Here is a 12,118-nt window from a genome sequence, read left to right as displayed (position 1 = left end):
GTTAGGTGGATTGGCCATGTTAAATTGTCCCTTACTGTCCAACGATGTGCAGGTTAGGTGGATTGGCCATGTTAAATTGTCCCTTAGTGTCCAAAGATGTGCAGGTTAGGTGGATTGGCCATGTTAAATTGTCCCTTAGTGTCCAAAGATGTGCAGGTTAGGTGGATTGGCCATGATAAATTGTCCCTTAGTGTCCAAAGATGTGCAGGTTAGGTGGATTGGCCATGTTAAATTGTCCCTTAGTGTCCAAAGATGTGCAGGTTAGGTGGATTGGCCATGTTAAATTGTCGCTTAGTGTCCAAAGATGTGCAGGTTAGGTGGATTGGCCATGTTAAATTGTCCCTTAGTGTCCAAAGATGTGCAGGTTAGGTGGATTGGCCGTGTTAAATTGTCGCTTAGTGTCCAAAGATGTACAGGTTAGGTGGATTGGTCATGTTAAATTGTCGCTTAGTGTCCAAAGATGTGCAGGTTAGGTGGATTGACCATGTTAAATTGTCCCTCCGTGTCCAAAGATGTGCAGGTTGGGTGGATTCACCATGAACAAATGCCCCTTAGTATCCAAAGGTTAGGTGGGGTTATGGGGATAGGGCGGGGGAGTGGGCCTGGGTAGGGTGCTCTTTCAGAGGGTTGGTGCAGACTCGATGGGCCGAATGGCCTCCTTCTGCACTGTAGGGATTCTATGGATTCTATTCAATGACACTGCCACCCCCACACTATCCCGAGTCCCAATTCACGGTATCCTTCTCCCAACCTAATGTCCAATTTGTTGTTTCCTTCTCCCCGCCCTCCCAGCTCTCTCTCCCTCCGCCCCCCTCTCAGATTCCCAATTCTCTGCCTCCTGTTCTGCCTAAGTTACAGCGAGCTCTGTGAGATACATGCGTGCATGGAAAGATTTCTGACATTGAATGGGAGCCATTCTGTTGGGTTCGCAAGTGTTGGCCTTTTGTTGAGATGCATTTTCGGGATGTGGGCATCACTGGGAAGGTTAGCATTTATTGCCCATCCTAAGGTGGGCTGGAAAGATGGAAGCGATCTGCCATTTTGAACCGCTGTTGCATCATGCCACTGAGCATGTTGCCAATTCACCTCCAGCGCTATCGCTGCAACAGAGGTGACCACAATGTTATGTGATCGGAAGCTCTGTCTGAACTTTGCGGGGAAACTCTCAATTCCACCTCCCATTCTCACTATCTCTTGTCACAACGACATGAAAGTAAAAGTGTGATGGAATTAAAGTGAAAAGACACCATTCAGCAAATAAGACCGAGAACAGACAGGCAATGAGGCAACCCCAATACCCGACTTTCTAAAACTTAGAAATAGTATGTAAATTATTGAGAATTTAATTATCGTCTGGGGCATGATTCTCCGTCCCTCCGCGCCCGTTTTCTGGTGTGGCGCACTCCTGCCGGCAGCGGGATTCCCCATCCCGGCAGGCGGCCAAAGGTGTTTCCCATTGTGGGCACCCGCACGCGGTCGGGAAATCCGCGGGCGGGAGTGTGCAGCCGGCGAAACGGAGAATCCAATTGGAGATCTATGGATTTGAATTCAAAATGCAGAATGTTATAGTTCTTTCATTTTTATTCTATCATTTAAATTCTATAAATTCACTAATGTCCTTCAGGGAAGGAAATCTGCCATCCTTAGCTGGCCTGGCCTACATGTGACGCCCACATCCCATAAATGAACAAAAAACAATTGCAACATATTTCTAACTATTTCTGTCCTGGAATGTTCGTAATTGTGCAATCGTGTTATCGTTTAATAGTTTCTTTTTATTGTAATGATTGTCGATAACTATGTTAAGAAGTATGAATACTTGTTTTTCTGCCAATATGCCCATCTGCCAACTTGCCCACCCCCTGCCCGTCTGTCCATCCGTCCATCCGAACCCCACAAAGTTCCCCCTGGAGGGAATGAACTCCTGGTGACGTTGTCTGTGACGGATTTTCTTGGTTGTGAAGTAACCCAATTGGACCTCAATCCTGGGACATGATCAAAATTGACAGATCTGCCTTTTCCAAAGAGTAGATGATGTAACCAAGCAGTGACCCACCTTAAATGTCGGAAACTGGCTCAGGTATGTCTCCAGTGTCCTCATGGCCTGATCGGATAGCTTCTCCTCATAGTCTGCCCACAGCAGGTCATTATTCTGAAATGAGAGCAGATTCCGAAATGCGTCTGTTACCATGACAGCCGGCGCCTGATTTCACCTTATTTTGTTGTTCGCGGGAACATTTGTGATTCCTGGGTTATCTTCGCTTGGAGTTCAAAGACATTGCCTTTCCTCTAGTTGTGTGTGCACGTGTGTCTGTACCCCGGATTGTCCTGGCGATTCGCAGTCCTGACACAACCATAGCTTTCAAGGTCAGCCTCCGAATAACAATCAAGGGCGAGGGCGGCACATTATTTTTATAACTTGCCGACCTATGTTTCAACACAGATGGTGGCATGGAAATCTGGGTTCAGGCCTTCCGGTCAGGGAAGGTTTGGCCCACCAAGTCTGCACTGACCCTCTGAAAGAGCACCTAACTAGGCCCAATCCCCATAACCCCACCTAGGGGCAGCATGGTAGCACAGTGGTTAGCACTGTGACTTCACATCGGCAGGGTCCCAGGTTCGATTCCCCGCTGGGTCACTGTCTGTGCGGAGTCTGCACGTCCTCCCCGTGTCTGCGTGGGTTTCCTCCGGGTGCTCCGGTTTCCTCCCACAGTCCAAAGATGAGCAGGTTAGGTGGATTGACTATGCTAAATTGGGGTTATTGGGTTACGAGGATAGGGTGGACGTGAGGGCTTAAGTGGGTCGGTGCAGACTCGATGGGCCGAATGGCCTCCTTCTGCACTGTATGTTCTATGTTCTAACCTGCACATCTTTGGACACTAAAAGGCAATATTTAGCACGGCCAATCCACCTAACCTGCACGTCTTTGGACTGTGGGAGGAAACCGGAGCACCCGGAGGAAACCCACGCACACACGGGGAGAACGTGCAGACTCCGCACAGACAGTCACCCAGCGGGGAATCGAACCAGGGACCCTGGCGCAGTGCAGCCATCTCTAAAGCAAGAGGTTAAAACCTTGCCAGGATGTTCTGAGCTCCAATGGCTCACCGAGTCAGTGTAGACATTTCACACCCTTAGCCCCTGCTGGCAATGAGGTGCGGTTTGTCGAAGAGGAGACCAGTATCCAGCACAGCAGAACTCACTCACCTCGACGATGGGGAGCAGATCGTCCTTCCCCTCCCAATCGGGCTCGTAAACCTCCTGCAGGGTGAGGGACAGCCTCTTTGACGTCTCATGCATTGCTGGGAAAAATGGAGAAATGGAGGCAGATCAGGCCAGGTAATAATATCAATGAAATATCGAGGGCAAGATGCCGGGGCGGGCCTCTTTTTGAACCCAGTCCTGAGGGGGAATGATGCGACCTGACCACATGCCCAACTCTCACTTCAATACAGAGTAAAATTGAACGAGGGGTGACGCAGCCAACCGATGCCATTCCGTTTTCACCCTCCCCAGCACCAACCCCATTCCCCCCCCCCTCCTACCCATTCTCCCGTGAGACCACAGGGGTAAGGGAGGCACAGAGAGCAACGAGGTGCCAGGGTCAATCCTGAATGAGCTGCGAGGAGACAGAGTGGCAGTTTGGATGCCAAGTGGCCTCAGTGGTCATAAAGCCCCCTCTGCATAGTCCTGTATACTGTGGTTATCTACAGCCTAGGCCGCACATCTCAGAGGATCATGTCAAACCTGTCTGAATTACTGCCAATATCTGTTTCTTCTCGACAACATCCGAGTGTTGTGAATTCCACAGAGAAAGCTTGAAATTGTTTTGTGCCTGTTCCCACGCATATCCTGACAAGGTACATTCTCCCCAATGCCAGCCATCCTGTGGGACCCAAGGAACCCGTCTCAAGGTAGACGTATAGACAGAGACCACGCGAGAGCTGTGACCCTGGAGGGGAACAATGCTGAGCCCAAAACTGCTCAAACACACAGACTCACAGATCTGGATTACTCTGTGGCACAGTCTCACAAGTAGGCTTCATTAACACTGCAATGAAGTTACTGTTTATATCCTGGTATGTCCATCAAACAAGTGGCAGTGTGTGCTCCCAGAAGGGAATGGGACAAAAACAAAACTTAACAGAAGATGAGAACGTGTTACTCTTTGGGACCAGGGCACAGGGTTAGAGAGAGCAATCAGAGAGCAGAGCGACGCCCCATACCTCTCACAGCATTCAGATACGCTTTCAGATCCTTGTGCAGCTTGTTCCCATCAGCCTATAAGGAGAAAGGGAAAGTTAAGTTTCAGATCACACTTTCACCCCCTCCACTGGCACAAAATACACAGGGAGAGAGAGTAGAGAGCTTTACTCAGTATCTAACCCCGTGATGTACCTCTCCTGGGAGTGTTTGATGGGGACAGTGTAGAGGGAGCTTTACTCTGTATCTAACCCCGTGCTGTACCTGTCCTGGGAGTGTTTGATGGGGACAGTGTAGAGGGAGCTTTACTCTGTATCTAACCCCGTGCTGTGCCTGTCCTGGGAGTGTTTGATGGGGACAGTGTAGAGGGAGCTTCATTCTGTATCTAACCCCGTGCTGTCCCTGTCCTGGGAGTGTTTGATGGGGACAGTGTAGAGGGAGCTTTACTCTGTATCTAACCCCGTGCTGTACCTGTCCTGGGAGTGTTTGATGGGAACAGTGTAGAGGGAGCTTTACTCTGTATCTAACCCCGTGCTGTACCTGTCCTGGGAGTGTTTGATGGGGACAGTGCAGAGGGACCTTTACTCTGTATCTAACCCCATGCTGTACCTGTCCTGGGAGTGTTTGATGGGGACAGTGTAGAGGGAGCTTTACTCTGTATCTAACCCCGTGCTGTACCTGTCCTGGGAGTGTTTGATGGGGACAGTGTAGAGGGAGCTTTACTCTGTATCTAACCCCGTGCTGTACCTGTCCTGGGAGTGTTTGATGGGGACAGTGTAGAGGGAGCTTTACTCTGTATCTAACCCCGTGCTGTGCCTGTCCTGGGAGTGTTTGATGGGGACAGTGTAGAGGGAGCTTTACTCTGTATCTAACCCCGTGCTGTACCTGTCCTGGGAGTGTTTGATGGGGACAGTGTAGAGGGAGCTTTACTCTGTATCTAACCCCGTGCTGTAACTGCCCTGGGAGTGTTTGATGGGGACAGTGTAGAGGGAGCTTTACTCTGTATCTAACCCCGTGCTGTACCTGTCCTGGGAGTGATTGATGGGGACAGTGTAGAGGGAGCTTTACTCTGTATCTAACCCCGTGCTGTACCTGTCCTGGAGTGTTTGATGGGGACAGTGTAGAGGGAGCTTTACTCTGTATCTAACCCCGTGCTGTACCTGTCCTGGGAGTGTTTGATGGGGACAGTGTAGAGGGAGCTTTACTCTGTATCTAGCCCCGTGCTGTACCTGTCCTGGGAGTGTTTGATGGGGACAGTGAAGAGAGAGCTTTACTCTGTATCTAACTCCGCGCTGTACCTGTCCTGGGAGTGTTTGATGGGGACAGTGTAGAGGGAGCTTTACTCTGTATCTAACCCCGTGCTGTACCTGTCCTGGGAGTGTTTGATGGGGACAGTGTAGAGGGAGCTTTGCTCTGTACCTAACCCCGTGCTGTACCTGTCCTGGGAGTGTTTGATGGGGACAGTATAGAGGGACCTTTGCTCTGTATCGAACCACGTGCTGTACCAGTCCTGGGCGTGTTTGTTGGGGACAGTGTAGAGGGAGCTTTACTCTGTATCTAACCCCGGGCTGTACCAGTCCTGGGAATGTTTGATGGGGACAGTGTAGAGGGACCTTTCCTCGGTATCTAACCCCGTGCTGTACCTGTCCTGGGAGTGTTTGATGGGGACAGTGTAGAGGGACCTTTGCTCTGTATCTAACCCCGTGCTGTACCAGTCCTGGGCGTGTTTGTTGGGGACAGTGTAGAGGGAGCTTTACTCTGTATCTAACCACGGGCTGTACCAGTCCTGGGAGTGTTTGATGGGGACAGTGTAGAGGGACCTTTGCTCGGTATCTAACCCCGTGCTGTACCAGTCCTGGGCATGCTAGTTGGGGACAGTGTAGAGGGAGCTTTACTCTGTATCTAACCCTGTGCTGTACCTGTCTTGGGAGTGTTTGATGGGGTCAGTGTAGAGGGAGCTTTACTCTGTATCTAATCCCGTGCTGTACCTGTCTTGGGAGTGTTTGATGGGGACAGTGTACAGGGAGCTTTACTCTGTATCTAACCCCGTGCTGTACCTGTCCTGGGAGTGTTTGATGGGGACAGTGTAGCGGGAGTTTTACTCTGTATCTAACCCCGTGCTGTACCTGTCCTGGGAGTGTTTGATGGGGACAGTGTAGAGGGAGCTTTACTCTGTATCTAACCCCGTGCTGTACCTGTCCTGGGAGTGTTTGATGGGGACAGTGTACAGGGAGCTTTACTGTGTATCTAACCCCGTGCCGTACCTGTCCTTCGAGTGTTTGATGGGGACAGAGTAGAGGGAGCTTTACTGTGTATCTAACCCCGTGCTGTACCTGTCCTGGGAGTGATTGATGGAGACAGTGTAGAGGGAGCTTTACTATGTATCTAACCCCGTGCTGTACCTGTCCTGGGAGTGTTTGAGGGGGACAGTGCAGAGGGAGCTTTACTCAATATCTAACCCCGTGCTGTACCTGTCTTGGGAGTGTTTGATGGGGACAGTGTACAGGGAGATTTACTCTGTATCTAACCCCGTGCTGTACCTGTCCTGGGAGTGTTTGATGGGGACAGTGTAGAGGGAGCTATACTCTGTATCTAACCCCGTGCTGTACCTGTCCTGGGAGTGTTTGATGGGGACAGTGTAGAGGGAGCTTTACTCTGTATCTAACACCGTGCTGTACCTGTCCTGGGAGTGTTTGGTGGGGACAGTGTAGAGGGAGCTTTACTCTGTATCTAACCCCGTACTGTACCTGTCCTGGGAGTGTTTGATGGGGACAGTGTAGAGGTAGCGTTACTCTGTACCTAACCCCGTGCTGTACCTGTCCTGGGAGTGTTTGATGGGGACAATGTAGATGGAGCTTTACTCTGTATCTAACCCCGTGCTGTACCTGTCCTGGGAGTGTTTGATGTGGACAGTGTAGAGGGAGCTTTACTCTGTATCTAACCCCGGGCTGTACCTGTCCTGGGAGTGTTTGATGGGGACAGTGTAGAGGTAGCTTTGCTCTGTATCTAACCCCGTGCTGTACCAGACCTGGGCGTGTTTGTTGGGGACAGTGTAGCGGGAGTTTTATTCTGTATCTAACCCCGTGCTGTACCTGTCCTTCGAGTGTTTGATGGGGACAGAGTAGAGGGAGCTTTACTCTGTATCTAACCCCGTGCTGTACCTGTCCTGGGAGTGTTTGATGGGGACAGTGTAGAGGGAGCTTTACTCTGTATCTAACCCCGTGCTGTACCTGTCCTGGGAGTGTTTGATGGGGACAGTGTACAGGGAGCTTTACTGTGTATCTAACCCCGTGCCGTGCCTGTCCTTCGAGTGTTTGATGGGGACAGAGTAGAGGGAGCTTTACTGTGTATCTAACCCCGTGCTGTACCTGTCCTGGGAGTGATTGATGGAGACAGTGTAGAGGGAGCTTTACTCTGTATCTAACCAGGTGCTGTACCTGTCCTGGGAGCGTTTGATGGGGACAGTGCAGAGGGAGCTTTACTCTGTATCTAACCCCGTGGTGTACCTGTCTTGGGAGTGTTTGATGGGGACAGTGTAGAGGGAGCTTTACTCTGTATCTAACCCCGTGCTGTACCTGTCCTGGGAGTGTTTGATGGGGAAAGTGTAGAGGGAGCTTAACTCTGTATCTAACCCCGTGCTGTCCCTGTCCGGGGAAGGTTTGATGGGGAAAGTGTAGAGGGAGCTTTACTCTGTATCTAACCCCGTGCTGTACCTGTCCTGGGAGTGTTTGATGGGGAAAGTGTAGAGGGAGCTTTACCCTGTATCTAACCCCGTGCTGTCCCTGTCCGGGGAGGGTTTGATGGAGACAGTGTAGAGGGAGCTTTACTCTGTATCTAACCCCGTGCTGTACATGTCCTGGGAGTGTTTGATGGGCCAAGAGTGGAGGGAGCTTTACTCTGTATCTAACCCCGTGCTGTACCTGTCCTGGGAGTGTTTGATGGAGACAGTGTAGAGGGAGCTTTACTATGTATCTAACCCCGTGCTGTACCTGCCCTGGGAGTGTTTGATGGGGACAGTGCAGAGGGAGCTTTACTCTGTATCTAACCCCGTGCTGTACCTGTCTTGGGAGTGTTTGATGGGGACAGTGTACAGGGAGATTTACTCTGTATCTAACCCCGTGCTGTACCTGTCCTGGGAGTGTTTGATGGGGACAGTGTAGAGGGACCTTTGCTCGGTATCTAACCCCGTGCTGTACCAGTCCTGGGCATGTTAGTTGGGGACAGTGTAGAGGGAGCTTTACTCTGTATCTAACCCTGTGCTGTACCTGTCTTGGGAGTGTTTGATGGGGTCAGTGTAGAGGGAGCTTTACTCTGTATCTAATCCCGTGCTGTACCTGTCTTGGGAGTGTTTGATGGGGAGAGTGTAGAGGGAGCTTTACTCTGTATCTAATCTCGTGCTGTACCTGTCTTGGGATTGTTTGATGGGGACAGTGTACAGGGAGCTTTACTCTGTATCTAACCCCGTGCTGTACCTGCCCTGGGAGTGTTTGATGGGGACAGTGTAGCGGGAGTTTTACTCTGTATCTAACCCCGTGCTGTACCTGTCCTGGGAGTGTTTGATGGGGACAGTGTAGAGGGAGCTTTACTCTGTATCTAACCCCGTGCTGTACCTGTCCTGGGAGTGCTTGATGGGGACAGTGTACAGGGAGCTTTACTGTGTATCTAACCCCGTGCCGTACCTGTCCTTCGAGTGTTTGATGGGGACAGAGTAGAGGGAGCTTTACTGTGTATCTAACCCCGTGCTGTACCTGTCCTGGGAGTGTTTGATGGGGACAGTGCAGAGGGAGCTTTACTCTGTATCTAACCCCATGCTGTACCTGTCTTGGGAGTGTTTGATGGGGACAGTGTAGAGGGAGCTTTACTCTGTATCTAACCCCGTGCTGTACCAGTCCTGGGCGTGTTAGTTGGGGTCAGTGTAGAGGGAGCTTTACTCTGTATCTAATCCCGTGCTGTACCTGTCTTGGGAGTGTTTGATGGGGAGAGTGTAGAGGGAGCTTTACTCTGTATCTAATCTCGTACTGTACCTGTCTTGGGATTGTTTGATGGGGACAGTGTACAGGGAGCTTTACTCTGTATCTAACCCCGTGCTGTACCTGCCCTGGGAGTGTTTGATGGGGACAGTGTAGCGGGAGTTTTACTCTGTATCTAACCCCGTGCTGTACCTGTCCTGGGAGTGTTTGATGGGGACAGTGTAGAGGGAGCTTTACTCTGTATCTAACCCCGTGCTGTACCTGTCCTGGGAGTGTTTGATGGGGACAGTGTACAGGGAGCTTTACTGTGTATCTAACCCCGTGCCGTACCTGTCCTTCGAGTGTTTGATGGGGACAGAGTAGAGGGAGCTTTACTGTGTATCTAACCCCGTGCTGTACCTGTCCTGGGAGTGATTGATGGAGACAGTGTAGAGGGAGCTTTACTATGTATCTAACCCCGTGCTGTACCTGTCCTGGGAGTGTTTGATGGGGACAGTGCAGAGGGAGCTTTACTCAATATCTAACCCCGTGCTGTACCTGTCTTGGGAGTGTTTGATGGGGACAGTGTACAGGGAGATTTACTCTGTATCTAACCCCGTGCTGTACCTGTCCTGGGAGTGTTTGATGGGGACAGTGTAGAGGGAGCTATACTCTGTATCTAACCCCGTGCTGTACCTGTCCTGGGAGTGTTTGATGGGGACAGTGTAGAGGGAGCTTTACTCTGTATCTAACACCGTGCTGTACCTGTCCTGGGAGTGTTTGGTGGGGACAGTGTAGAGGGAGCTTTACTCTGTATCTAACCCCGGGCTGTACCTGTCCTGGGAGTGTTTGATGGGGACAGTGTAGAGGTAGCTTTGCTCTGTATCTAACCCCGTGCTGTACCAGACCTGGGCGTGTTTGTTGGGGACAGTGTAGCGGGAGTTTTATTCTGTATCTAACCCCGTGCTGTACCTGTCCTTCGAGTGTTTGATGGGGACAGAGTAGAGGGAGCTTTACTCTGTATCTAACCCCGTGCTGTACCTGTCCTGGGAGTGTTAGATGGGGACAGTGTAGAGGGAGCTTTACTCTGTATCTAACCCCGTGCTGTACCTGTCCTGGGAGTGTTTGATGGGGACAGTGTACAGGGAGCTTTACTGTGTATCTAACCCCGTGCCGTGCCTGTCCTTCGAGTGTTTGATGGGGACAGAGTAGAGGGAGCTTTACTGTGTATCTAACCCCGTGCTGTACCTATCCTGGGAGTGATTGATGGAGACAGTGTAGAGGGAGCTTTACTATGTATCTAACCCCGTGCTGTACCTGTCCTGGGAGTGTTTGATGGGGACAGTGCAGAGGGAGCTTTACTCAGTATCTAACCCCGTGCTGTACCTGTCTTGGGAGTGTTTGATGGGGACAGTGTACAGGGAGATTTACTCTGTATCTAACCCCGTGCTGTACCTGTCCTGGGAGTGTTTGATGGGGACAGTGCAGAGGGAGCTTTACTCTGTATCTAACCCCGTGCTGTACCTGTCTTGGGAGTGTTTGATGGGGACAGTGTACAGGGAGATTTACTCTGTATCTAACCCCGTGCTGTACCTGTCCTGGGAGTGTTTGATGGGGACAGTGTAGAGGGACCTTTGCTCGGTATCTAACCCCGTGCTGTACCAGTCCTGGGCATGTTAGTTGGGGACAGTGTAGAGGGAGCTTTACTCTGTATCTAACCCTGTGCTGTACCTGTCTTGGGAGTGTTTGATGGGGTCAGTGTAGAGGGAGCTTTACTCTGTATCTAATCCCGTGCTGTACCTGTCTTGGGAGTGTTTGATGGGGAGAGTGTAGAGGGAGCTTTACTCTGTATCTAATCTCGTGCTGTACCTGTCTTGGGATTGTTTGATGGGGACAGTGTACAGGGAGCTTTACTCTGTATCTAACCCCGTGCTGTACCTGCCCTGGGAGTGTTTGATGGGGACAGTGTAGCGGGAGTTTTACTCTGTATCTAACCCCGTGCTGTACCTGTCCTGGGAGTGTTTGATGGGGACAGTGTAGAGGGAGCTTTACTCTGTATCTAACCCCGTGCTGTACCTGTCCTGGGAGTGCTTGATGGGGACAGTGTACAGGGAGCTTTACTGTGTATCTAACCCCGTGCCGTACCTGTCCTTCGAGTGTTTGATGGGGACAGAGTAGAGGGAGCTTTACTGTGTATCTAACCCCGTGCTGTACCTGTCCTGGGAGTGTTTGATGGGGACAGTGCAGAGGGAGCTTTACTCTGTATCTAACCCCATGCTGTACCTGTCTTGGGAGTGTTTGATGGGGACAGTGTAGAGGGAGCTTTACTCTGTATCTAACCCCGTGCTGTACCAGTCCTGGGCGTGTTAGTTGGGGACAGTGTAGAGGGAGCTTTACTCTGTATCTAACCCTGTGCTGTACCTGTCTTGGGAGTGTTTGATGGGGTCAGTGTAGAGGGAGCTTTACTCTGTATCTAATCCCGTGCTGTACCTGTCTTGGGAGTGTTTGATGGGGAGAGTGTAGAGGGAGCTTTACTCTGTATCTAATCTCGTACTGTACCTGTCTTGGGATTGTTTGATGGGGACAGTGTACAGGGAGCTTTACTCTGTATCTAACCCCGTGCTGTACCTGCCCTGGGAGTGTTTGATGGGGACAGTGTAGCGGGAGCTTTACTCTGTATCTAACCCCGTGCTGTACCTGTCCTGGGAGTGTTTGATGGGGACAGTGTAGAGGGAGCTTTACTCTGTATCTAACCCCGTGCTGTACCTGTCCTGGGAGTGTTTGATGGGGACAGTGTACAGGGAGCTTTACTGTGTATCTAACCCCGTGCCGTACCTGTCCTTCGAGTGTTTGATGGGGACAGAGTAGAGGGAGCTTTACTGTGTATCTAACCCCGTGCTGTACCTGTCCTGGGAGTGATTGATGGAGACAGTGTAGAGGGAGCTTTACTATGTATCTAACCCCGT

General features: G+C 51.0%; 1 protein-coding gene across 2 annotated transcripts in view; it reads right to left on the bottom strand.

Annotated features, from left to right (window-relative positions):
• The window catches only part of LOC140405330 (uncharacterized), a 280,714-nt gene that overhangs the window by 84,258 nt on the left and 184,338 nt on the right, over positions 1 to 12,118 (bottom strand). For both annotated transcript variants that reach the window (XM_072493621.1, XM_072493622.1), the window contains 3 exons: positions 4,227 to 4,281; positions 3,208 to 3,302; positions 2,057 to 2,152 (listed from right to left, as the gene is read on the bottom strand). In XM_072493621.1, coding sequence (XP_072349722.1) covers positions 2,057 to 2,152; positions 3,208 to 3,302; positions 4,227 to 4,281 — 246 coding nt within the window. The remainder of the gene's footprint in view (positions 1 to 2,056; positions 2,153 to 3,207; positions 3,303 to 4,226; positions 4,282 to 12,118) is intronic.

Source organism: Scyliorhinus torazame, chromosome X (genome assembly GCF_047496885.1).
Source record: "Scyliorhinus torazame isolate Kashiwa2021f chromosome X, sScyTor2.1, whole genome shotgun sequence".
NCBI classification, from domain to species: domain Eukaryota; kingdom Metazoa; phylum Chordata; class Chondrichthyes; order Carcharhiniformes; family Scyliorhinidae; genus Scyliorhinus; species Scyliorhinus torazame.
Note: the sequence above shows the minus strand (reverse complement) of the source record. Positions and strands in the feature narration are given on the sequence as shown.